Below are 24,092 nucleotides of genomic sequence, written 5' to 3' on the forward strand. Positions count from 1 at the left end.
TCACTGAAAATGCACTTAATTGCCTGTTTGTCGATATTGTTCCAGTTGGCAATGCATCTGAACAGGTGCTCTCGAAAGTGCTGAATCATGAACCACAAAAGCGCTCTTCATTATAAGTCTATTTTTTTTTCAAATCAACCTATTCAGAGATGTAATTACACACCTCTGCAGCAGGTGGGACTTGAACCCATGTCTCTCGGTTCAAGTGTAGGGACTCTACCACTGTGTTGCAAGAGAGCCCAAAATTATCCATTACACGAGTCATATTTATCCAGTACACCTAATAAAATTAAGGGGTTCCCAATAGAACTGCCTCACAAACACTGTGGAATACAAGACCCCAGCTGAAAAACAGACAGAACAAGCCTTGGTTGGAGCTCCAGGATATTTTCCAGTTAAATGGTAACAATGGAGATAATATTTCATTAGTCACCGTGCTAAACATTGCCCAGTACCAGTTACACAGATTTTATTTATTACCATATTGTTTTAACACTAGCTAGAATTCCTAATTATTTACAAACGATCATCATCCAGTCAAATAAGAAAGTGTATGTATAGAAAACTCTCTGTCCAAATGGAACTGAGGGGTTATCTCGAGGGGAAACTGAATGAATCCAAGAACATGCCTCTCACACTATATCAAATAGGACTGACTTAGAACTCTCTACAGACCAAAACAAACAAAGCTGCTTTCCCAGTAAGAATGGTCAAAGTGACTCAAATATCAGGTCTATCAAACTGTTAAGGATCAATTAAGAATTCAGATAGGAACATGAGGAAAGACTCAACAATTTCTGTGTGCAAGTGAGGCAAGGAGGGTTGGTGAATCGATCATATCTGAAACGGTTGTTTTGAAAGGCTGGAATGAGGATCACTGATGCTTAAACAGAACGGAGCTTCACTGGAGACAATTCTTATGTAGATATTATAAAACGTCACAAACCTAAAGTGAGAACCACAAACCTTCTGAAAGTTCTACTGACTGATACGAGACACTGCTTAATGGACAGATTCCAGAAATTGAGCTGGGTTTCAAAGGCAGAGAAGAGGGAAAACCTGGATCTAGAACCTAATGGTGTTCAACAAGAAAACTGCAGTTCAGGGTGTAGTACCGAACCTGTGGAACATGCTGGCTGTGTTTATAGCAGGAATCATGACTATATGGAATGACCAATAGTCACACAGAGGCATTGCAGAATGAAACATGATTCCAAGAGTGGGGACAATGACAAATGACTCACTATCCCCATTGATGAGAAAGCTCACCAGGCCGAGCTCCAATCCAGAGGTTAAGAACTAACCGGGGCTTCTCGACGAATCATAAGTCTCAATATCAGCAGAAACTGCTGGCCAATCAGGTGGCAGCTCCTGGGTTCCAGACAGTTTTTGGAAGTCAAGTCTTAACAGGATCCAATGGTCAGAAGGGTCTTCTCTTTCTCTCAGGTATTGCAGGGTGAAGATTTGCATGAAGAGGAGCGTTGGGGTGGCAGGTGGAGAGGAGAGTTGTGGTGGCGGAGGGGGGTTTGGAGGCAAGGACAGAGTCTGCCTTCCATTGGCAAACCTCCTTGTACATTCCCCCCTCCCTACAACTGTTCCAATGAGCCTCAGATTGGGGTAAAGGAAGGCACCCCCCCCCCCCCCCCCCCCCCCCCCCAGCACAACCCAGCAGGTAGGGCACCCAGGCATTTTTCTCACTTGCCTGGAAGGCAGATAATTGAGTTGGTGGTCAGTTGAGGTCTTTAAGTGGTCATTAGTTGAACATTTAGAGCCTTAATTGCAGGTGGACGTTCTTGTCCAGCACTTCATTACTGAGAATGGGATAACTATTTCTCCAGTTTTGACTCACCCCATTATTAGTCCTAATGCCACCACCAGAGAGGGGAAAGTTGTACCCCCAGTCTCCAATAGTGATGGTATTAGGAACAGAAACAGGGCATGTACAAATAGCTGGCTGTAAGAAAGCAAAACAAGCTGCCAGGCAGATGTCTTTCGGTCCCGGTCAGAAACAAGAGGCTGATGTTTCTGAAGAGGTCCAGTGGTTAGCTGCCTCTCAGCTTCAGGGAACAGAATTCAATTCCACTCTCAGGTGACTGTGTGCGTTCACCCCAAGTCTGCGTGGGTTTCTGCTGGGTGCTCCAGTTTCCTTTCACAGTCCAAAATGTGTACTTAGGTGGACAGGCCATGCTAAATTGCTCCATAATGTCCAGGGCAGTGCAGACTAAGTGAGTTAGCCATGGTAAAGGATTACATGGATAGGGTGGAATGCTCTTCTGAGGGCTGATGCAGATCCAATGGGCTGAACGACCTCTGTCTGCCATTGTAGGGATTCTAGAATTCTATTCTATGATTCAGTCATCCTCTGGCTCAGTGGTGGTTTGAACTACCTCAAGTGTGGATCTTTCATTCATGTGGATAGATAAAGCAACGACTGATTGATTTCAATCTAATAATACTCCCGCAAGTAGCCATTATTACCTTAAACCTGAGAGTCACAGAGCACAATTTACAAACGTAAAATTTGCAAATGTGGTAAACATTGAGGGAAGTAGTGACCAATCTCAAGGATGGTAAACTGGTGTACACATGGGAGATGAAATTCAATGCAGAAGTGTGAAAGTGATTCATTTTGGTCAGAAGAATGGCAAAAACTGATCCATTCAGAATGAATAATGCCGCACTGCAGTGTATTTGTCCGCAAATGTTAAAGCTGGCAAAAGCAATTAACAAAACAATTAACAAATGGAATCCTGGGCTATATAAACAGAGGCACAGACTGCAAACGCTAGGTCATTATGTAGCTCACTAAACCAATATAAACACTGATTAAGCCCCAGCTAAAGTCATGTGCTCATTTCTAAGTAGCAGATTAGGACACAAAGGAAGATTTGGAGACAAGGCAGAAAAGATTTGCTGAAATAGTTTGAAGGATACAGTATTACAGGTATGTGGATAGATTGTAGAATGTGGGACTGTTTTCTTCGGGAAAGAGAAGATCATGGGGCAATCTATATAAACATTTAAAATATCAGAAATCTATAAAATTCGAACAGGCCAGGACAGGGTAAATGTAGGAAGGATATTCCTGATAAGCAGGGAATCCAGAACCTGGGGACATGGTCGAAAGATGTGAGGTTGACCATTTCGGATCGGGATGAGGAGAGACTTAGAGTCATAGAGATGTACAGCACGGAAACAGACCCTTCGGTCCAACCCGTCCATGCCGACCAGATATCCCAACCCAATCTAGTCCCACCTGCCAGCACCCGGCTCATATCCCTCCAAACCCTTCCTATTCATATACCCATCCAAATGTCTCTTAAATGTTGCAATTGTACCAGCCTCCACCACATCCTCTGGCAGCTCATTCCATACACGTACCACCCTCTGCGTGAAAAAGTTGCCCCTTAAGCCTCGTTTATATCTTTCCCCTCTCACCCTAAACCTATGCCCTCGAGTTCTGGACTCCCCGACCCCAGGGAAAAGACTTTGCCTATTTACCCTATCCATGCCCCTCATAGTTTTGTAAACCTCTATAAGGTCACCCCTAAGCCTCCGACACTCCAGGGAAAACAGCCCCAACCTGTTCAGCCTCTCCCTATAGCTCAAATCCTCCAACCCTGGCAACATCCTTGTAAATCTTTTCTGAACTCTTTCAAGTTTCACAACATCTTTCCAATAGGAAAGAGACCAGAATTGCATGCAATATTCCAACAGGGGCCTAACCCATGTCCTGTACAGCTGCAAAATGACCTCCCAACTCCTGTACTCAATACGCTGACCAATAAAGGAAAGCATACCAAACGCCTTCTTCACTACCTATCTACCTGCGACTCCACTTTCAAGGAGCTATGAACCTGCACTCCAAGGTCTCTTTGTTCAGCAACACTCCCTAGGACCTTCCCATTAAGTGTATAAGTCCTTCTAAGATTTGCTTTCCCAAAATGCAGCACCTCACATTTATCTGAATTAAACTCCATCTGCCACTTCTCAGCCCATTGGCCCATCTGGTCAAGATCCTGTTGTAATCTGAGGTAACCCTCTTCACTGTCCAACACACCTCCACTTTTGGTGTCATCTGCAAACTTACTAACAGTACGTCTTATGCTCGCATCCAAATCATTTATGTAAATGACAATAAGTAGAGGGCCCAGCACCGATCCTTGTGGTACTCCACTGGTCACAGGCCTCCAGTCTGAAAAGCAACCCTCCACCACAACCCTCTGTCTTCTACCTTTGAGCCAGTTTTGTATCCAGCGTATTGAGTACAGGAGTTGGGAGGTCATTTTGCAGCTGTACAGGACATGGGTTAGGCCCCTGTTGGAATATTGCATGCAATTCTGGTCTCTTTCCTATTGGAAAGATGTTGTGAAACTTGAAAGAGTTCAGAAAAGATTTACAAGGATGTTGCCAGGGTTGGAGGATTTGAGCTATAGGCTAGTTCTCCCTGTATTCTATGAGATCTAACCTTGCTAATCAGTCTCCCATGGGGGAACCTTGTCAAACGCCTTACTGAAGTCCATATAGATCACATCTACTGCTCTGCCCTCATCAATCTTCTTTGTTACTTCTTCAAAAAACTCACACAAATTTGTGAGACATGATTTCCCACGCACAAAGCCATGTTGACTATCCCTAATCAGTCCTTGCCTTTCCAAATACATGTACATCCTGTCCCTCAGGATTCCCTCCAACAACTTGCCCACCACCGATGTCAGGCTCACCGGTCTATAGTTCCCTGGCTTGTCTTTACCCCCCTTCTTAAACAGTGGTACCATGTTTGCCAACCTCCGGTCTTCCGGCACCTCACCTGTGACTATCGATGATACAAATATCTCAGCAAGAGGCCCACAAATCACTTCTCTGGCTTCCCACAGAGTTCTCGGGTACACCTGATCAGGTCCTGGGGATTTATCCACCTTTACCTGTTTCAAGACATCCAGCACTTCCTCCTCTGTAATCTGGACATTTTGTAAGATGTCACCATCTATTTCCCTACAGTCTATATCTTCTTCACTCAGAGTGGAATTCTCTGCCTCAGAAAGTGGTGCAGGCCAAATTATTTCATGTTTTCAAAGAGGAGTTAAACATAGTTCTTACAGCTAAAGGGAATGAAAAGTAGGAAACAGGAAGAACAGGAAACGGAGTTGGACGATCACCTGTGATCAGAGTGAATGGTGGAACACATGCCAAGGGCCGAATGGCCTGCTATTTTCTATGTTTTCTGCACTCTCTCCAAAATCTTCATTGTTTCCCACTCCCCCCCCCCCACCCCTGTTCTGAACCTGGAAATGAGCCCATCACTTTGACTAGGGCTTAACAAGCGTGTTATGTGGGTTTAGCATAATGACATGGCATTTGCAATCTGTGCTTCTGTTTATCGAATAGACGGTGTCACTGAGCAGATTATTGTTGAGCAGGGGCTGCTTGAGAGCACTGCTGACGACACCTTCCATCGCTTTACTGATGATTGAGTAGACTGACAGGGCAGGTAATTGGCCGGGGGTTGGATTTATAGAGTTATACAGCTTCGGCCCAACTCATCCATGCTGACCAGGTTTACGAAACTGAACTATTGCCATTTGCCTGCATGTGGCCCTTATCCCTCTTCAACCTTTCCTATTTATGTACCTGCAGTCAAAGAGTTATACAAGACAGAAACAGATCCTTCGGCCCAACTCATCCACACTGGCTGGACATCCCAATCTGATGTAGTCCCATTTGCCAACATTTGGCCCATATCTCTCAAACCTTTCCTATTCAGTTACAACTGTACCAGCCTCCACCACTCCCTTTGTGTTCTGTATATGCACCACCCTCTGTTTGAAAATGTTGCCCCTCAGGCCCTTTTCAAATCTTTCCCCCTCACCTTAAACCTATGCTCTCTAGTTTTGGACTCCCCCTACTCTGGGGAAAAGACCTTTGCTATTCACCTTATCAATGCCCCTCATGAATTTGTGAATTTCTATAAGGCCACCCTTTAGCCACCTACGGTCCAGGGAACAAAGCCCCAGCCTATTCAGCCTCTCTTATAACTGAAACCTTCCAGTCTCACTAACAACCTTGTAAATCATTTTTGCAATTGCTCTACTTTAATAGCATCCTTCCTATCGACAGAAATAGTGATAGAAAGAGAGAGAATAGAGGAGGGAAGTGTGAGACAGAGACATCACAGAGTGTATTTCAATCATTATTTAATGGGGGGGGAAGAGAGAGAGAGAGAGAGAGAGAGAGAGAATTAGGGCCTTAAGGAGAGAGTGGAAATGACTGGACATCACATGATTGCCTTTAGACTTTGCTGTGCATAGATTACCTGTTGTGTTTCCCACTTTGAGACAGAGACAGCTCTTTAAACATTAAACATTAATTCAGTGAGTGTGACAGCTCTCCTAAAGCACTTTAATCAATTTGAAAGCAGTGCAAGAGAGTTTAGACTTTCCTGGGACTGAAAGGATGTCTGATTATTCATGCATTACAACTGGTGATATCTTGCTGTGCATCGATGGCCATGACCAGTTGAAGTTAAAAGTCACACAACACCAGGTGATAGTCCAACAGGTTTATTTGGAAGCTTGTACAACCCAACCAACACCAGCACCTCCAAATCATGACCAGTTGATGCAGACATCGGGGGTAGAGGTCAGGTCAGATGCTGAAGGTGTGTGGGACTAGGGGAAGGAAAGGCAGAGAAAGTAAGGGGAGAGAGAGCAAGAGAAACAGAGAGAGACAGAGCGAGAGAGAAAAACCCACAATTAGAAACTGGACTTTGAAAGTCTCACCACTGTCTGTTGTTGTGGTTCTGTTCGCCGAGCTGGAAATTTTTGTTGCAAACGTTTCGTCCCCTGTCTAGGTGACATCCTCAGTGCTTGGGAGCCTCCTGTGAAGCGCTTCTGTGGTGTTTCCTCCGGCATTTATAGTGGCCTGTCCCTGCCGCTTCCAGTTGTCAGTTTCAGCTGTCCACTGTAGTGGCCAGTATATTGGGTCCAGGTCGATGTGTTTGTTGATGGAGTTTGTGGATGAGTGCCATGCTTCTAGGAATTCCCTGGCTGTTCATTGAATTTATGAGACATGATTTCCCATGTACAAAGTTGTGCTATCTATAATCAGTCCTTGTCTTTCCAAATGTATAGAGATCCTGTTTCTCAGAAACCCCTCCAACAACTTACCCTCCACTGACATTGTCCTGCTGTTTATGCACAGGACATAAGTGGGCAATTTTCCACATTGTCAGGGTGATGCCAATGTTGTAACTGTACTGGAACAGTTTGGCTTGGGTAGCGGCAAGTTCTGAGCACAAGTCTTCAGTACAATTGCCGGAATGTTGTCAGGGCCTGTAGCTTTTGCAGTACCCAGTGTCTCTAACCGTTTCTGGATATCACGTGGAATGGATAGAATTGGCTGAAGACTTGTACCTGTAATGCTGGGCACCACTGGAGGTGACAAGGATGGATCATCCACTGAAGCCCTTATCCTTTGCACTGATGTGCTGGTCTCTTCCATCATTGAGGATGGGGATATTCGTATAGCCTCCACCTCCATCATCATACACGAATGGACGTAGAAGGCCTGCACAGCATGGATCTAATCTGTTAGTTATGGAATCACTTAGCTCTGTCTATCACTTGCTGCTTATACTGTTTGGCGGCTTCACCTGGCATGCCCTCCTGCCCTCTCCATGGAACCAGGGCTGATCCCCTGGCTTGATGGTGATGGTTGAGTGAGGAATATGCCAGGCCATGAGGTTTCAGATTGTGCTGGAGTACAGTTCTGCTGCTGCTGTTGGCCCACGGCACCTCAAGGAAGCCCAGTTGTGAGGTTCTAGATCTGTTTGACGTCTGTCCCATTTAGCACAGTGATAGTGCCACACAACATGATGGAGGCTATTCTCAATACAAAAGCAGGACTTTGTCTCCACAAGGACTGTGCGGTGGTCACTCTCACCAATGCTGTCGTGGACAGATGCATCTGCAGCTGGCAGATTGCCAAGGGTGAGGTCAATATGTTTTTCCCTCTCGCTGGTTCCCTCACCATCTCCAGCAGACCCAGTCTTGTAGCCAAATCCTTTAGGACCCAACCAGCTCAATTGACAGTACTGCTGCCAAGCCACTCTTGGATATTGAAATCTGCTACCTGTGTCCTTGCCATCCTTTGTTCAACATGGAGGAGTACTGATCCATCAGCAGAGGGAGGACAGTATGTGGTAATCAGCAGGGTGGTGCTGGTGGTGGAGGTCCAGAGTCAATGCGGAGGACTCCCATGGCTGTGTCTCATTGTTCTACAACCTCTGTTAGATCTGTTGTGCTGGTGGGACAGGACATATTCAGGGATAGTGACAGTCTGGGATACTGCCTGCAACATGTGATTTTGTGAGTATGACTATGTCAGGCTGTTCGTTGACTAGTCTCTTGAGACAGCTCTGTCAATTTTGGCTTTAGCCTTAGTAAGGAGAACATTGCAGGGACAACAGGGCTGTTTCTGCCATTATCTTTAGCGCATTAAATGATTCTGTCACCACATGTCAATCAGTAAGTTGGCTGTCCAAAAATAGAACGAGCGAATGAAAAAATAAAACACATATCACCGTTTCTATGATGAGAACATTACAGCTGAGAAGGTACAGAGGTTTTCTCAGATGCAAGGTTCCTAAAAAGCGCAGAACATTGGAGCAAGCACCCATGTAAATACCAGTGACCCCAATCCTCACCTCCTGAGAGGCATACTGCCCTGTACCACCCAGTGATAGTGCCCTGCTGTAATAAATGCTGCTAAGCCTACCTGATGCATCACTGTGACCACTTTGCCAGTCATCAGACTCATGCTCAGGCCCCTCAGATTCTCAGCTTCTTCTGTAATCTGCCCATTAACTTGGTTTTGTGTTTTCACATGGAATCTTCCTTCAATTAATCTTTATCTAGTCCTTCTTCATCCCTACAGTCTCACAATGATATCACAAAGGCTGAAGAAATATTTAAATCCTTAACGTTTAACTTCACAAAATCAGAAATAATACTTTGCTTCATTGGTCAACAACTTGATCATTAAGTATTTAAATTTGTTCAAGTGTGAGCAGCTCTCAGGGTCTGAGTCATTAGTGGAAAACCAAAGCCATGCTGTCAGCTCCTGCTAATTATTTAAGCCCGGAAAATTGCACACAGGTAGTTGGACATCAGCAGTTAAAAAAGTCTGGCACAGATTTTCGTGGGACCCTGAAGTTACAAAATTAGAGATAAATAATTGGGTGGGATAAAAAAGCAAAACTACATGCCAATATTTTGAACTGAAAAAGGCACAAGACTGAAACATTGAAGAGAATTCAGTTAAAAGTTTTAACATGGAGCGGCTGTGCCTAGTTCTATAGGTCAGGAAACTGCAAGAGGAAGAACTTCTGAAGTAGGTTAAAAAAAAAAGCCCTGGATATCTTACAAGATATGAACACAGGTCGCACCTCTCATCACAAGGCATAATGTCAGAATGTAACCTTCTGTGGCCATTCTTAAAGATTATGGTTTTCCTCAGACAGTTGAGATTCATTAAGCTCACACAGAACATGAGGGGAACATGAAGACAAAGCAGCTTCCTGTTGTATTCATTACTCTGACTGACATGGAGGTGGACTAGAGATCGATGATCCACTGGAGTTAGGCCATATTAAAATATCCCAGCATAAGTTGATGTGGGTATTCAACATTGTCAGTTTCCATTGTTTTTGGGGCAGCACAGTGGCTCAGTGGTTAGCACTGCTGCCTCACAGCACCAGGGTCCCAGGTTCGATTCCAGCCTCAGGCAACTGTCTGTGTGGAGTTCGCACGTTCTCCCTGTGTCTGCGTGGGTTTCCTCCGGGTGCTCCGGTTTCCTCCCACAGTCCAAAGATGTTCAGGTCAGGTGAATTGGCCATGCTAAATTGCCCGTAGTGCTAGGTGCATTAGTCAGAGGGAAATGGTCTGGGTGAGTTACTCTTCGGAGGGTCGGTGTGGACTGGTTGGGACTGAAGGGCCTGTTTCCGCACTGTAGGGAATCTAATCTAATCTAATCTAAAAAATCTAATATCACTATTTGTCTCTACTATACAGTAACATACACTTGATAATATAAATTAGAACTCAAAAAATAGTTTCCACACTAATCTTAAACACAGAATATAAAATACTAAGTAAAATTGGGGCAGAGGATCATCTTTTGTCTTGAGCCTTCTTTCTACATAAACTGCTTTAGTTTCAGTAAGACCACAGGAAGTAGGAATATGCTGTTCAGCCCTTCAGCCTGCTTCGGTATTTAATAGGATCTTGGCTGATCGAACATTCTTCATTATCCATTTCCCTGCATTTTCCCCGTAACCCTTGATTTCCCCGACTGATCGATAATCTATTTATTTCTGTCTTAAATATACACAAGGAGTCTACCCCCACTGCTCTCTGGCAAGGAGTTCTAATGACTCTCCATCCTGAGAGAAAAAATCCTCTTTATTTTAGTCTTTAACTGGCGCCCCTTAGTTGTGAGACCTTGCCCTCTGAGTCCTACACTCTCCCATGAGGAGAAACATCCTCTCAGCATTTACCCGATCAGACCTCTTAAGCATCCGACAAGTTTCGGATGCAGGTTTAGGGTGGCATGGTGGCTCAGTGGTTAGCACTGCTGCCTCTCAGCACCAGGGTCCCAGGTTTGATTCCAGCCTTGGGTCACTGTGTGGAGTTTGCACATTCTCCCAGTGTCTGCGTGGGTTTCCTCCAGGTGCTCTAGTTTCCTCCCACAGTCCAAAGATGTACAGGTCAGGTGAATTGGCCATGCTAAATTGCCCATAGTGTTAGGTGCATTAGTCAGAGGGAAATGGGTCTGAGTGAGTTACTCTTCGGAGGGTCGGTGTGGACTGGTTGGGCCGAAGGACCTGTTTCTACACTGTAGGGAATCTAATCAACGTTTCAATGAGATCACTTCTCATTCTTATAAACTCTGATGAGTAAAGTCCCAACTTATTTAGCCTTTGCTCATAAGTCAATCCCTCCATAATTTTGATCACCCTCATGAACTTTCTCTGAACTGCTTCCAATGACAGTATCTCTCTCTAAACTGTTTGTACCTCTCTCACTAGCTGCCTTTCCACCTATTTTTGAGGCATCTGCAAATTTAGCTGCAGCACATTTGCTTCCCTCCTCCAAGTTATTAATACATATTGTAAACAGCTGCGGCCCCCAGCACTGATCCCTGTGAAACCCCACAGGTTACAAGTTGCTATCCTGCCAAAGAACTCCCCATTCCCACCCGCTGTTTTCCAGCCATGAGCCAATTCTCTATGCAATTCAACATACCACCTCCAACACCACAGGCTCACATCTTATGACATCACCTTTTGTGTCAAATTCTTTCTCGATGTCCAAATATAACACATTTACTGGTTCACCTCCAACCACCCTGGTTAAGACTTACTCAAAAAACAATAAAAATTAGTCAGACATGATTTCTCCTTTGTGAAACCTGCCCAATTAGATTATAATTTTCCAAATGTTCTGCTATTACTCCCTTCATAATTGATTTCAACAGTTTTCCAACAATAGATGTGGGGTTAATCGGCCTATTGTTACCTGCTCTCCGACTCCCTCTCTTTTGTGAAATGTGGTGTCTCACTGGTAGCTTTCCAATCCAGAATCCAAGGGGTTTTCAAAAATTACAATCAATGCATTAGTGGGACAAACATCTACACGTTGCATTGCACAAGACATTCAACAAATGCGTCATTCACATTTGTACGGAAACTTTTAGTCCCTTATTTTATGGTTGATGGTTTATCTTTTTTTCATTTTTAAAAGTGTTGCAAGGAATTCTTAACATGTTAAAATACTTAGCTTAAAATTATAATAGTTTCAAGTTATAACTATTTTGCTAGTTAATATTTAATACTTCAGAAACTAATGGATCTTCTCCACTGTATTCAGCATTTTCTTACCTCAAGACAAGTTGCAACATAACATCCTCACAATTCAGATTGATAAGGGTTCTGAACAGGGCCAGAGACACGACACATAACTGTCAGAAGGATTAAAAAAAAATCACCTTGTTACTGACACTACTCAACTCTTCTGTAAACAAGAGTGATTTTAATTGTAACAAATATTGTTTAATCTTGAGAAAAACTTGTTTTTTTAAAAAAGTACAAATTACATTTTAGTTGCATGTGTTGCTCTAGTTTTTCTAGACTTGTACCTGGAATTGGAGAATACTTAACAAAACATTGGTTAGTTCATTACAGTGAGCAATGCTTTAAAATTCAACATACTGGTTGAACTTTCGAATTAATTTCTTGAGAACCCTTTACCAATTAAAACCTTGAAGGCTGAAATCTTTAACAATCTTGTATAGCACAGCAAAAGGTTGCGACCCATTACATAAAATGTCAGTTTTAGCTCAGTAGCAATACTTGTGCCTCTGAGTTTGGTGATTAGGAATTTAATCCTCGTTCTGATGACTGAAACACATCAGAAACACACAATGGTTAAAATTTTGATGCAGTGATCTCAGAACACAACACATTGGTCAAAGAAGAACAGGGAGTTTCTCCATGTGGTGGATAAAACATTTATCCCTTAACCAACATTACTAAAGTGGATAACTCTTCATTAGGGTTAGGGTCCTAGTGCCCAGTATGCAAAATTACTTGCTGTATTTTCCCCTAAAATAATAGGAGATAATTCAAAAGGTTTACTTTAGCTGTGAAATGTTTGGGACATTGAGGATCAGAAGGCAATATATTAGTTCAAGTTCTTTCTATGCACAGACATAACCAGCTATATATGTACAAACCATAAATGGCAATCTAAACCAAGTCCAATAAAATCTGCCAGACTAGGCAATGATATTTATTATAGATATAAAGGCATGCAATATAAAACTATAATTTATGTCATCTAAAAGACATTTAAGCTGTCTTCTGTCTTGCATACTTGTTTCTTGTTCTTGACAAATTTGAAACAGGCATGACCTCTCCACCTGCAATGTATCACTGTTATGTTTGGGTAAATAAAGAGGAAGGAACTCTGAATGGTCTTTCCCTTCAAAATATTCCCTTATTTAACATGATAATATTCTACTCATACCAAGTTTGAGCTGGGGTCGTAGGCATTTGGGGCATAGATCTTGATCCATCATTTTTGTTAACCACAGAAATAGTGTTATAGTACGTCACTATTTCCTCCATCTTCCTGCTTCTAAGTTAGTGCACCTCCCCTTTAAAAGACTCAGTCGATTCCCCACCTGCATCCTTTTAAAAACAACACTTTCTTGCGTCTCTTTGTGGCATGAAGTTCTTTTCAGTTTACATTTTGTTCGACCGTAGGAAAGTTTAAAATTATAGCTCAGAATTTCCCATGAGCTACCCTCATAGTTGGCCAAGTTTTCCAAAGCGCACCATTAACCATGTTCCAAATTCAGAAGTCTTGATAATGCAGTCCGAGAAAACCCTAAGCCCCTGTTTCTTTATTCTAGATGTCGCTATTGCTTTCTCCCTTCGTGATGGGTAAGCAGCCAAAATAGATTAGATTGGATTACCTACAGTATGGAAACAGGCTCTTCGGCCCAACAAGTCCACACCGACCCTCCAAAGAGAAACCCATCCCCCTATATATACTCCTGACTAATCCACCTAACACTATGGGCAATTTAGCATGGCCAATTCACCTGACCTGCACATCTTTGGACAGTGGGAGGAAACCGGAGCACCCGGAGGAAACCCACGCAGACATGGGGAGAACGTGCAAACTCCACACAGTCAGTCGCCTGAGGCGGGAATTGAACCCGGGTCCCTGGCGCTGTGAGGCAGCAGTGCTAATCACTGAGCCGCCGTGCCTCCCCTGTAGTGTGATTTTTTTCGAATCCCAGACATGTGTTCAATTTCCAACCACTCACCTTACGAAGGGATTTCCCCAAAGTGGAAATTTGTTTCTTTTGATCAATGTTGATGAAACAGACTTCTTACTTTAATTGCGGAGAAGTTTAAATGAATACTTTGCAAAAGCCTCACGGTGGAGGACACTAATAGAATTCTAAATAAAATCTAAATAAAGGGGCTAAAGAGGGGAGAAAATAAACACAATAACTATCCCCAGAGAAAGTCTATTTGGGAAGGTAATAGTGGTAAGGACCAATAAGTCCCCTGGACCTGATGGGATGCATCCTAGAATATTGAAGGCAGTAGCTACAATGATAGAGGATGCACTGGTAAAATTCTTCAAGAAATCTTTAGATTTTGGAAAAGTCCCAGAGGACTGGGAAACTACCAAAGTAACACTTTATTTAAGAAGGGAAGAAGGCTGACATCCACTCACTACAGGCCAGTTGGATCAATGTCAGGTGTTGGGAAAATGTTGGAGTCCATTCCAGAGGATGTGATAGCAAAGCATTTAGAAATACATAATATGATCAAGCAGAGATGGCATGGCTTTACGAAGGGGAAGTCACGTATGAAAAATTTATTAGAATTCTTTGGGGAGATAACAAACAGGATAGATGGAGGGTAAACATTGAAAACAATCCATTTGGACTTTTGGATAAGGTAGCGCACGTAAGGCTAGTTAACAAAAACCTGTGGCTTTGGGTGATCTTATATTAAGTATGGGTAGAGGTTTGAGTAGCTAATAGATAACAGAGTTGGGACAAAGGCAGCATTTTCAGCAATGATTACCTGAAACTAATGGAGATCTGTGCTGGAGCCACAATTACATAAAACGTAAATATTAATGACTTGTTGAGAAAAATAGCTGCACCATTGACAATCTTTCGGGATGCACAAATACAAGGGGGAAGGTAAGATGTGAAGATGACAGAGTCTGCAGAGGGATTTAGACAGGCTAAGCAAATGGACAAAAACTTGGCAGATGGAATATCATGTGGGAAAATATGATGTTATGCACTTGGCCAGGAAGTATGATGATTATCTAAATGGGGAAAGATTGCAGAAAGCTGTAGCATTTGGGGGTCCGTTTGACATGATTCACATAAGTTCAGCATGAAATAGGAAAGGCATTCAGAATATTCGTCTTGTTTAAAGGGAGCTGAAAATGTGTTGCTGGAAAAGTGCAGCAGGTCAGGCAGCATCCAGGGAACAGGAGAATCGACGTTTCAGGCATGAGCCCTTCTTCAGCTCATGCCCAAAACGTTGATTCTCCTGCTCTTTGGATGCTGCCTGACCTGCTGCACTTTTCCAGCAACACATTTTCAGCTCTGATCTCCAGCATCTGCAGTCCTCACTTTCTCCTTGTTTGAAGGGAATGGAGTATAAAAGTAGGGAAGTCTTATTAAAAGTTTACAAGTACTAGTTAGACCACAGCTGGAATACATAAGATATTCCACCACTGGAGGCACTCCAGAGAAGGTTCTCTCGGTGATCATGTATGGAGGGATTTTCTTTGAAGGGAAGAGTGGGTAGGTTGGGCCTGTACTTGTGGAGTTTGAAAGAAATAAAGGAGACCTTAAAGAAAAATATACATTTTTATTGAGTTGACAGGGTAGATGCAGAGGGGTTATATTCTCTTGTGGAAGAGTTGAAAGGCATAAATTCACAGTGAGGGGGTGCCTGTTTAAAATAAAGATGAGGAGGAATTTCTTCCCTCAGAAGGTCGTGAACTTGTGGAATTCTTCCCCACAGAAGGTTGTCAAGGCTGGGTGATTAAATATGTTCAAGGCTGGAACAGACAGATTTTTCACAAGTAAGGGAAACATGATTTGCAGGTAAAAAAGCCGGGAAGTGGATTTGTGGATCAAACCAACCCAGTGATCCCACTGAATGACAGAACAGACTCAATGAGCTAAATAACCTGCTCCTGCTTTTCCATTTTATAGTCCCTGTGGCTCCTTGCAAGCAAGTGCCAAAGTGATTTTACTTTGCAGACCTCTTGTTCCATGGACTTTTAAGATAGGCGTTTGATTTTCTCACACACCCTGGATTTTTAGACAAGGTAAATTCTTCCTTCCCATCTCCACCGGAACTTGGATTAAAGGGGACCATCCCTGAAGTATAGTCCTGAATGTCAGGGACACAGACAGCAACAAAGTAGCATATATTTCCAGTTCCCACTCAATAGCATCTTGGCATCTCTTTGATAGGTGAGGCACAGTTGTGCGTGTCTAATGAAGGGAGTGCGTCACTAATATCCTCCATCCTTGCCCACTGCTGTCTTTCACTACAAGAAAAAACAGGAAAGAGCAGGAAAATCCAACAAACAAACAGGGGGAGATGTAAGTGATGACCATTTTGGATAATTCTGCTGTTTTCATTTCTGGGGTATTTTGCCTGATGTATACTGTAAATCTCAATTCTCCCTTCTTTTAGTCCCACAATCCAGTTCAGTTCTGGTCATTGCTGCTAAGGAAAGGTGCAAGGGTCCATGAGATGGTACAGAGGGATTTACCTGAATGGTTCCAGGATTGAGGGATTTCAGCTACAATTTGGGGAAGTTGAGGTTGTTCTCCTTGGAGAAAAGGAAATCAAAGACAGATTTAATTGAGACTTTCAAGATTATAACAGATCCAGATAAGACAAAGAAAAACAGGCCTCATTAATTGATGCTGAACTGACAAGGGGTCACAACCTTTAGAATCTGGGTAAAAGCTGGAGAAGGGGCAGAACCTGTGAGGAAAACCCTTTTGTTTAAACACAGTGAGTTGGTAATGAACTGAAACTCAATGCTTATATAAGTGGGACAGCAAACACACCCACTGAATCCAAAAGGATATTCAAACTAAGAGCAATAGGGATAGAATGAGTGTGGACTGAGGAAGAAAACCTTAAGGATCAATCTCTTCCTGAAGTCCAATTTTTCTTTAATTTAGCAATTAACTAAACTAAGAAAGGGTGTAGAAATTCCCTTCGAGCAACTTAACCTAGTTAATTATGTGGCTGATTAAAACTGATTCTCAGAAGTTGTTGGTTTTCAGAGATTGAAAGGGTATTCCTCAGTGTGGCTTTTAGTCCAAAAAAACATAAACTGTGAGTTTGGTGAGAAAGGCTGGGGGGAGGTGCTCCTTTTTCCATTTGGTATTCAACCTTTCTCAGCCTTCAGTAATTGGCTGCTACTCTGGTACATGGAATAAACCAACTGCTGAGTAATTTGTAAGTTATTCTATTCAGTCTAACACAAAAAGTCAAAATACGGCAGGTCAGCTCAGCCAGGTGGAACGTGTATTCCATGGTGTGAGAGAAGCAAGACCTTCCAGATGTGTCCGAAATGAATATGTCTGTCGGAACCGGGGCCTGCTGCACAAATCTAAGCTCCTGGTTTGTCAAGCAGCAGCTGCACTCATTGCTATGAATGTGTATATATAGCATGTTTGGGTAGATGGTCACACCAAAGGGTAGCAGCATACAGACAGACAGGGACTGAGTGACCACCGGGTATTCTAGGAGAATCAGGCAGTGCCTGGAGTCCCCTGAGTTGATCTTGCTTGCTAACCAGGCTTTTCATTTTACTATTCGGGCTCCTCAGGGGAGTGCAGCCCAGACAGAGCCAGGTTTGTGGCTCCACGGATGGCTTGGTTATCCAGGAAGGGAAGAAGAAGAGTGGAAGAGGAGGGAGGATTCCCATAGTCAAGGATTGGATAGGCATTTCTACAGCAGTGAATGTGACTCCAGGATGGTGTGCGGACTAACAAAAACAGAGACTGAAAACCAAATGCAGGAGGAACTCGGTAAATCTGGCTGCATCTACAGGGAGAGAAACAGACTTAAGGTTTCAAGTCCAACGTGATACTTCCTTGGGGTGTGTTGCTTTCCTGGTGCCAGAGTCATAGTTGCTGTAGAGGATATCTTTCTGGGGGAAGGTGAACAGGACTTTTGGTGTTGTGGTCCACAAAGGTACTGACACCATGGGGGTAGGCAGAGGGATGAAACCCTGAAAACCCTGGTTTTATAATGTCATGAAGAAAATTAAAAGCTCAAGAAGGGTAATCCGAGGATTACTTCCACAGCCGTATTCTAGTCAACATAGTAACAGAAGGAATAATCAATTGACCACATGGTTGGAGAATTGGCGTAGGAAAGACAGCTAGAGGTCGCTGAATGCTGTCGGGAAGGCATAAACTAGCTTGTAAGGGAGCTGGGAATCTGAGCGGTCACTCAAATCAGAAGGAAATAAAGCTGTTTGCAAGGAGTGTAAAAGTTGAGAGTGAAATGAGAAAGTGAAATGAAAGTGTGCATCAACTAAACTTGGAACATGAAATAATGGCAAAAAGACTTTGCCCAAATGCACGCAGCATTCACAATAAGGTAAATAATGTAACGGCAAAAATAAAGGGAAATAGGTATACCACACCTGCCATTAGAAAAATATGGCCAAATACGACAGCAGCATGTCAAAGGCTGGGAACAGAACGTTCAAGTATATTCAGCATTTAGGGAGAGCAGGCTAAGAGGAAAAAGAGGTGGCACTGCACTCAGCAGCATTGGGATCAGTACCTCAGGGAGGGAGGATCTTGGATTGGAAGAACAAATCGAGAAGCTGCATGGATGGAACTAAACAAGGAGCAGCAGACAATGGTGTTTTTTTTTATATAGACCAACGACCTGTCATGGCAGCATGGGACATGGTTAAGTAGAGGATTAGTGAAGCATGTCACTGGAGTAATCACGGGTGACTTCAATTTACATGTAGATTGGGCAAACTTAATTAACAATAATGACATAAACAATAAATTTCGAACGTGTGTTAGAAACAGTTTTCTAGAGTGCTACATTGAGGAACTGACTAGAGACTGTGCTATTTATAATCTAGTATTCTGGATCAGGAAAGAGTTTATTAATAACTTGGTATAAATGACCCTTTAGGGACCAGTGACTATACGACAGAATTATACATTGTTTGAAAGTGATGTAGCTCATTTGAAGACAGGTGGTTACATTTGGACAAAGGAAGTTATAAAGATATGAAGGGTAACATGGCTGAGGGGGATTGGGAAAATACATTGTAAGGTATGATAGTACAAAGACAATAGATAGGCTTTAAATAATTATAAAAACCAGAAGTATTGCATATGCTGCTAATTAGAAATAAAAAAAAGTTGCTGGAGAAGCTCAGATGCTGCCACAGAAATCCAAGTTAACATTTCGGGTCCAGTGTCCCTTCCTCAAAACTGATGGTAGCTAGGAAAATGTTGGTTTATATGCAGTAAACGAGAGGTGGGAATAGAGCCCAGAGAGGAAAGCAGTTGGACAATGGAGTGGATAACGATCTGTCTTACCAAAATGCAATACCTCACATTTATCCAAAATTAGATTTCATCTGCCACTTCTCGGACCATTGGCCCAACTGATCAAGATTCCTTTGTAAGCTTAGATAACCTTTTTCACTGTCCACAATACCAGCAATTTTGGTGTCATTCACAAGCTTACTAACCAAGCCTCCTAAATTCTCATTCAAATTGTTTACGTAAAACACAAACAATAAAACACAAACAAAAATGGACCCAGCACCAATCCTCGCAGAACACCACTGGTCACTGGCCTCCTGTCCAAAAAAACCCTCCACCACTATCTGCTGAATCCTTCCATAAAGCTAATTTTGTATCCAATTAGCAAGCTTTCCCTGAATCCCATGAGATATAACTTTATTAATTTATCTACCATGTGGAACTTTGTCAACAGCTTTACTAAAGTTCATGTAGACAACATCAACTGCTCAGCCCTCATCAATCTTGCTAGTTACTTCATTAGGAACCTCAAGTTTGAGAGACATGGTTTCCCATGCACAAAACCATGCTAACTATCCCTAATAAGTCCTTTTCTCTCTAAATGCATGTAAATCCTATCTCTCAGAACCCCCTCCAACAATTTACTGATGTCAGACGTATAGGCCTATTGTTCCCTGACGTCTCCTTACAGCCTCTCTTTGATAAAGGCAAAACATTAGGGCACCTGACCCGCAGACGATACAAATATCCCTCTAGGGACCAACCAATTTCTCCACTAATTTCCACAAAGTCCCGGGATACACTTGATCAGGTTCCACTTTTATGTTAGTTAAGACATTCAGCACCTCTTCTTCTGTAATGTGGACTGTTTTCAAGATATTAATATTTATTTCTGAGTTCTGTAGCTTCCATTTATTTCTCCACAGTAAAGACTGGCACCAAATATTTGGTTAGGATCTCTCCCATCTCCTCTGGTTCCACACATTGATGATCCCTGTTGATCTTGTAGGGGCCCTATTCTCTCCTTAGTTGCTCTTAATGTAGATGTAGAATCTCTTTGGATGATCTTTAAACATTTCTGCCAAGGCTATCTCATATCCCCTTTTTGCCCTCCTAATCTTTATACATATCATGTGGGCGGCATGATGGCACGGTGGTCAGCACTGCTGCCTCACAGCGCCAGAGACCCGGCTCAGGCGACTGACTGTGTAGAGTTTGAACATTCTCTCCGTGTCTGCGTGGGTTTCCTCCGGGTGCTCCGGTTTCCTCCCACAGTCCAAAAATGTGCAGATTAGGTGAATTGGCCATGCTAAATTGCCTGTCGTGTTAGGTGAAGGGGTAAATGTAGGGGAATGGGTCTGGGTGGGTTGCTCTTCGGCGGGTTGGTGTGGACTTGTTGGGCCGAAGGGCCTGTTTCCACACGGTAAGTAATCTAATTTAATCTAATATAGTAATCTAATCTAATATTATACTCTTTAAGAGATTCACTTAATCCCAATTCTTCTATACCTAATATATGACTCCTTCTTATTCTTGACCAGAGCGTCAATATCTTTATTCATCCATTGTTCCCTACTCTTCCCAGTCTTACCCATCACTCCAACAGAAACACTAACTTCTACTGGAGATCCAAGGGATGAAGCAGGAGAAGCAATGAAGAAAATTAGGATTAGTCAGAAACTTATGATGGATAAATGTATGGTTGTGTTGGATTTTAGTGGGTTTTATGATCAGAGTTACCTAAATAAGGCATCCAGTTGTAAGGTATTTTCAGAGAGATTATGAATTTTGTTTGGAAGCAGTGAAAATATGATATACTGCACAACCATGATAATTGAGGATGGCTCACCGATACCAGAGGACACACAGCCTATTGGCACGGACTATGTCCCTCTCATTAAAATTATGAAAACAGCATTGTGCTTTCTGGCTAAAGTTAAAAAAAACTCCTCCCTCAATCTCTTCCAGTCCAGTTGGCATCTAACAAAGATAGCTCCCTGATAAGGGCTATAACCTACAAGGGCTGCAATCTGCCGCCTGTCTGTCCCTCATTGGCACTTGCGTTCGTGCCCTGGTGTCCTTGGAGAGGGAACATGCAGTGCCCATCAATATTCTCGCTACTTTGACAGAGAGGTGAGCACTGCGGGAGACACAATGTTTTAATTTCGTCTCTTCCTTCTTTCCCTCGCCTCTCCTCAATGGTTTGCATGTACAAACTGAATCAACTACACTGGTAATTAAAAGAGGAAAAAACCAAAATAAAAATTCACAGTGATTTCAGTGGTGGGAGGCTCTCTCAGTTGTGCATAATATTACTTTGGAATGCATATTAAACAAAGTGCTGCCTGAAAAGGCTGACTCCTCTTGGACCCTGAGTGGTTGAGATATGCTCTTTTTTTATACTGTTACTGACATGTCAGAATCCTTTCAGCAATTAACATTGGGTAGCTATTCACGAAATCAAGATGACCATTGTCACACTTTCATCTGAAGGTTACTTCCTTATTCTAACAATAAAACTTACTTCTCTTGACTTTGGATTGACAAGCGTATATATGGCACTAGATAAATCTCTGGTATCAGTTCAAATGAACATTTGACCTTGATGATCCCAGTGATAATTTAGACCTTTCTTTTATACTTCTTATTTCTATTTACTATAAATATGGAAAGCTCGTAACAATTCTGAGAGCAGTTATACTACACGGTAAATACGAGCTTGAAAGGGATCCCAGTTTCTATTAGAGCTGATAAATCCAAGGAACCTGATATTCCCCATCCCTGAAGGTTAGAAATTGAGATGGTAGATGCACGAGTGATCACATTCCAAAATGAGAGAGATTCTGGAATGGTTCCTGCGGATTGGAAGGTAGCAGATATCTCGCCCCACTATTTAAACTGAGAGGGAGAGAGAAAACAGGGATCAATAACCTTACATCTGTGGGCGGGAAAGTGATGGAATTTTTTTTTCCCTTATTTTCTATTGGAAGTGCATATTACTGGCCAGGCCAGCCTTTATTGGTCATCCCCTAACCACCTCTGAACTGAATGGATTGTGACATTTCAGAGGGCAGGTCAGCATCGTTCACCTTGGGTCTGCAGTCACATACAGACCAGAGTGGGTAAGGACGACAGATTTTCTTCCCTGGTGGACGTCAGTGAACCAGATGGATTTTTGTAACAATAGCTGATAGTTTCATTTCCTGATTTTATTAAAGTGAATTGGAAATTCCACCAGCTGGGAGGGTTAGATTTGAACTGTGTCTCCACAACATTAGCCTCTGGAATTACCTAACCAGTGATATTACCATTACACCACAACCTTCATCACGGATACGATAGTGTCAGTGACAATGACCTGACTGGGAATAGTCAGCAAAGATTGGTGCACAGGAATTGGGTTTGATGAACCTGTTGGTAGTTTTTTTGAAACTATTGCAAACAAAATTCATAAATGGGAGTGAGTAGACGTTGGATACTTAAATTTTCAAGAAGCTTTTGATAAAGGCCAACCCCCCTCCCCCCCTCCGCCAAGCCCCAAGAGATCGATCAGCAAAATTGAAGTTCGTGGGATATTATTTGGCATTAAGGATTGGCTAACAGACAGAAAGAGTTGGAATAACCAGGCCGTTCTCAAACTGAAACAAGAACAGAAACTGCTGGAGAAACTCAGCAGCATCTGTGGAGACAAAGCAGTATTGATTTCTTCAGAAGACGAAGCATCATTGGATTTGAAATGTTAACTCTGCTTTCTCCCCACAGGTGCTGCCAGACCAACTCAGAGTTTCTCCAGTAATTTCTGCTTCTGTTTCAGATTGCCAGCATCCACAGTTCATAGAATCATTGAGACGTACAGCACAGAAACAGGCCCTTCAGTCCAACTCGTCCATGCTGACCAGATATCCAGATAAATCTGGTCACATTTGCCTGCACTTGGCCCATATCCCCCTCAACCCTTCCTTTCATATACCCATCCAGGTGCCTTTTAAGTGCTGTAATTGTATCAGCCTCCATCACTTCCTCTGGCAGCTCATTCCTTATGCACACTCTCTACGTGAGAAAGTAGCCCCTTAGGTCCCTTTTACATTTTTCCTCTTTCACCTTAAACTTTTGGTGAGGTGTTGGACCGCCGGTTTTGGACTCCAGCCTCAACCATGATCTTGGGTTCGTGTTGCACTACATGTGACCCCACCACATTCTTCTGTACCTGAAAAATCTTCGTTACTTGGTCCTAGTCAAGTGTATGATGCTGGAAAAGCACAGCAAGTCAGGCAGCATCCAAGGAACAGGAAAATTGATGTTCCGGGCAATTGATGTTCCAGGAATCCTGATGAATGGCTTGTGCTTGAAACAGCAATTCTCCTGCTCCTCGGATGCTGCCTGACCTGCTGTGCTTTTCCAGCACCACACTTGACTCTAATCTCCAGTCCTCACTTTTGCCTACTTTTCCCTGACTTGATCCCTCTGCCTAGAAATACTGTGTCTATGTTCTTCTCTCTCACTCCGCCTGTTGAAGGGGCTGCGCTCCGAAAGCCTGTGACTTCAAATAAACCTGTTGGACTATAACCTGGTGTCATGTGACCTCTGACCTTCTCTACAGTAAACACTGATGCAAAATACTTGCCTAGCATCTCCCCCATCTACTGCGGTTCCACACATAGGCTGCTTTGCTGATCTTTAAGGGTTTTTCTTCCGAGTTACCCTTTTGTCCTTAATGTTTTTATGAAATCCCTTCGGATTCTCGTTAACCCTATTTGTCAAAGCTACCTCGTGTCCCCTTTCTGCCCTCCCGATTTCCCTCTTACTCCTACTGCCTTTATACCCTAAGGATTCACTCAATCTCTGTTGTCTGTACCTGACATATGCATCCTTCTTTTTCTTGATGAAAACCTCAATCCAGCATTCCCTACACCTACCTGCTTGTC

At 42.9% G+C, this 24,092-nt stretch overlaps 1 protein-coding gene across 4 annotated transcripts in view; it reads right to left on the minus strand.

The window, feature by feature from the left end:
• The window catches only part of fhip1aa (FHF complex subunit HOOK interacting protein 1Aa), a 199,752-nt gene that overhangs the window by 22,924 nt on the left and 152,736 nt on the right, over positions 1-24,092 (minus strand). For all 4 annotated transcript variants that reach the window (XM_087973450.1, XM_043699695.2, XM_088000826.1 and 1 more), the window contains one exon: positions 11,939-12,018. In XM_087973450.1, coding sequence (XP_087829576.1) covers positions 11,939-12,018 — 80 coding nt within the window. The remainder of the gene's footprint in view (positions 1-11,938; positions 12,019-24,092) is intronic.

This window comes from Chiloscyllium plagiosum, unplaced genomic scaffold (genome assembly GCF_037043375.1).
Source record: "Chiloscyllium plagiosum isolate Xiang-an unplaced genomic scaffold, Cpla_swu_hap1 HiC_scaffold_1, whole genome shotgun sequence".
NCBI lineage: Eukaryota > Metazoa > Chordata > Chondrichthyes > Orectolobiformes > Hemiscylliidae > Chiloscyllium > Chiloscyllium plagiosum.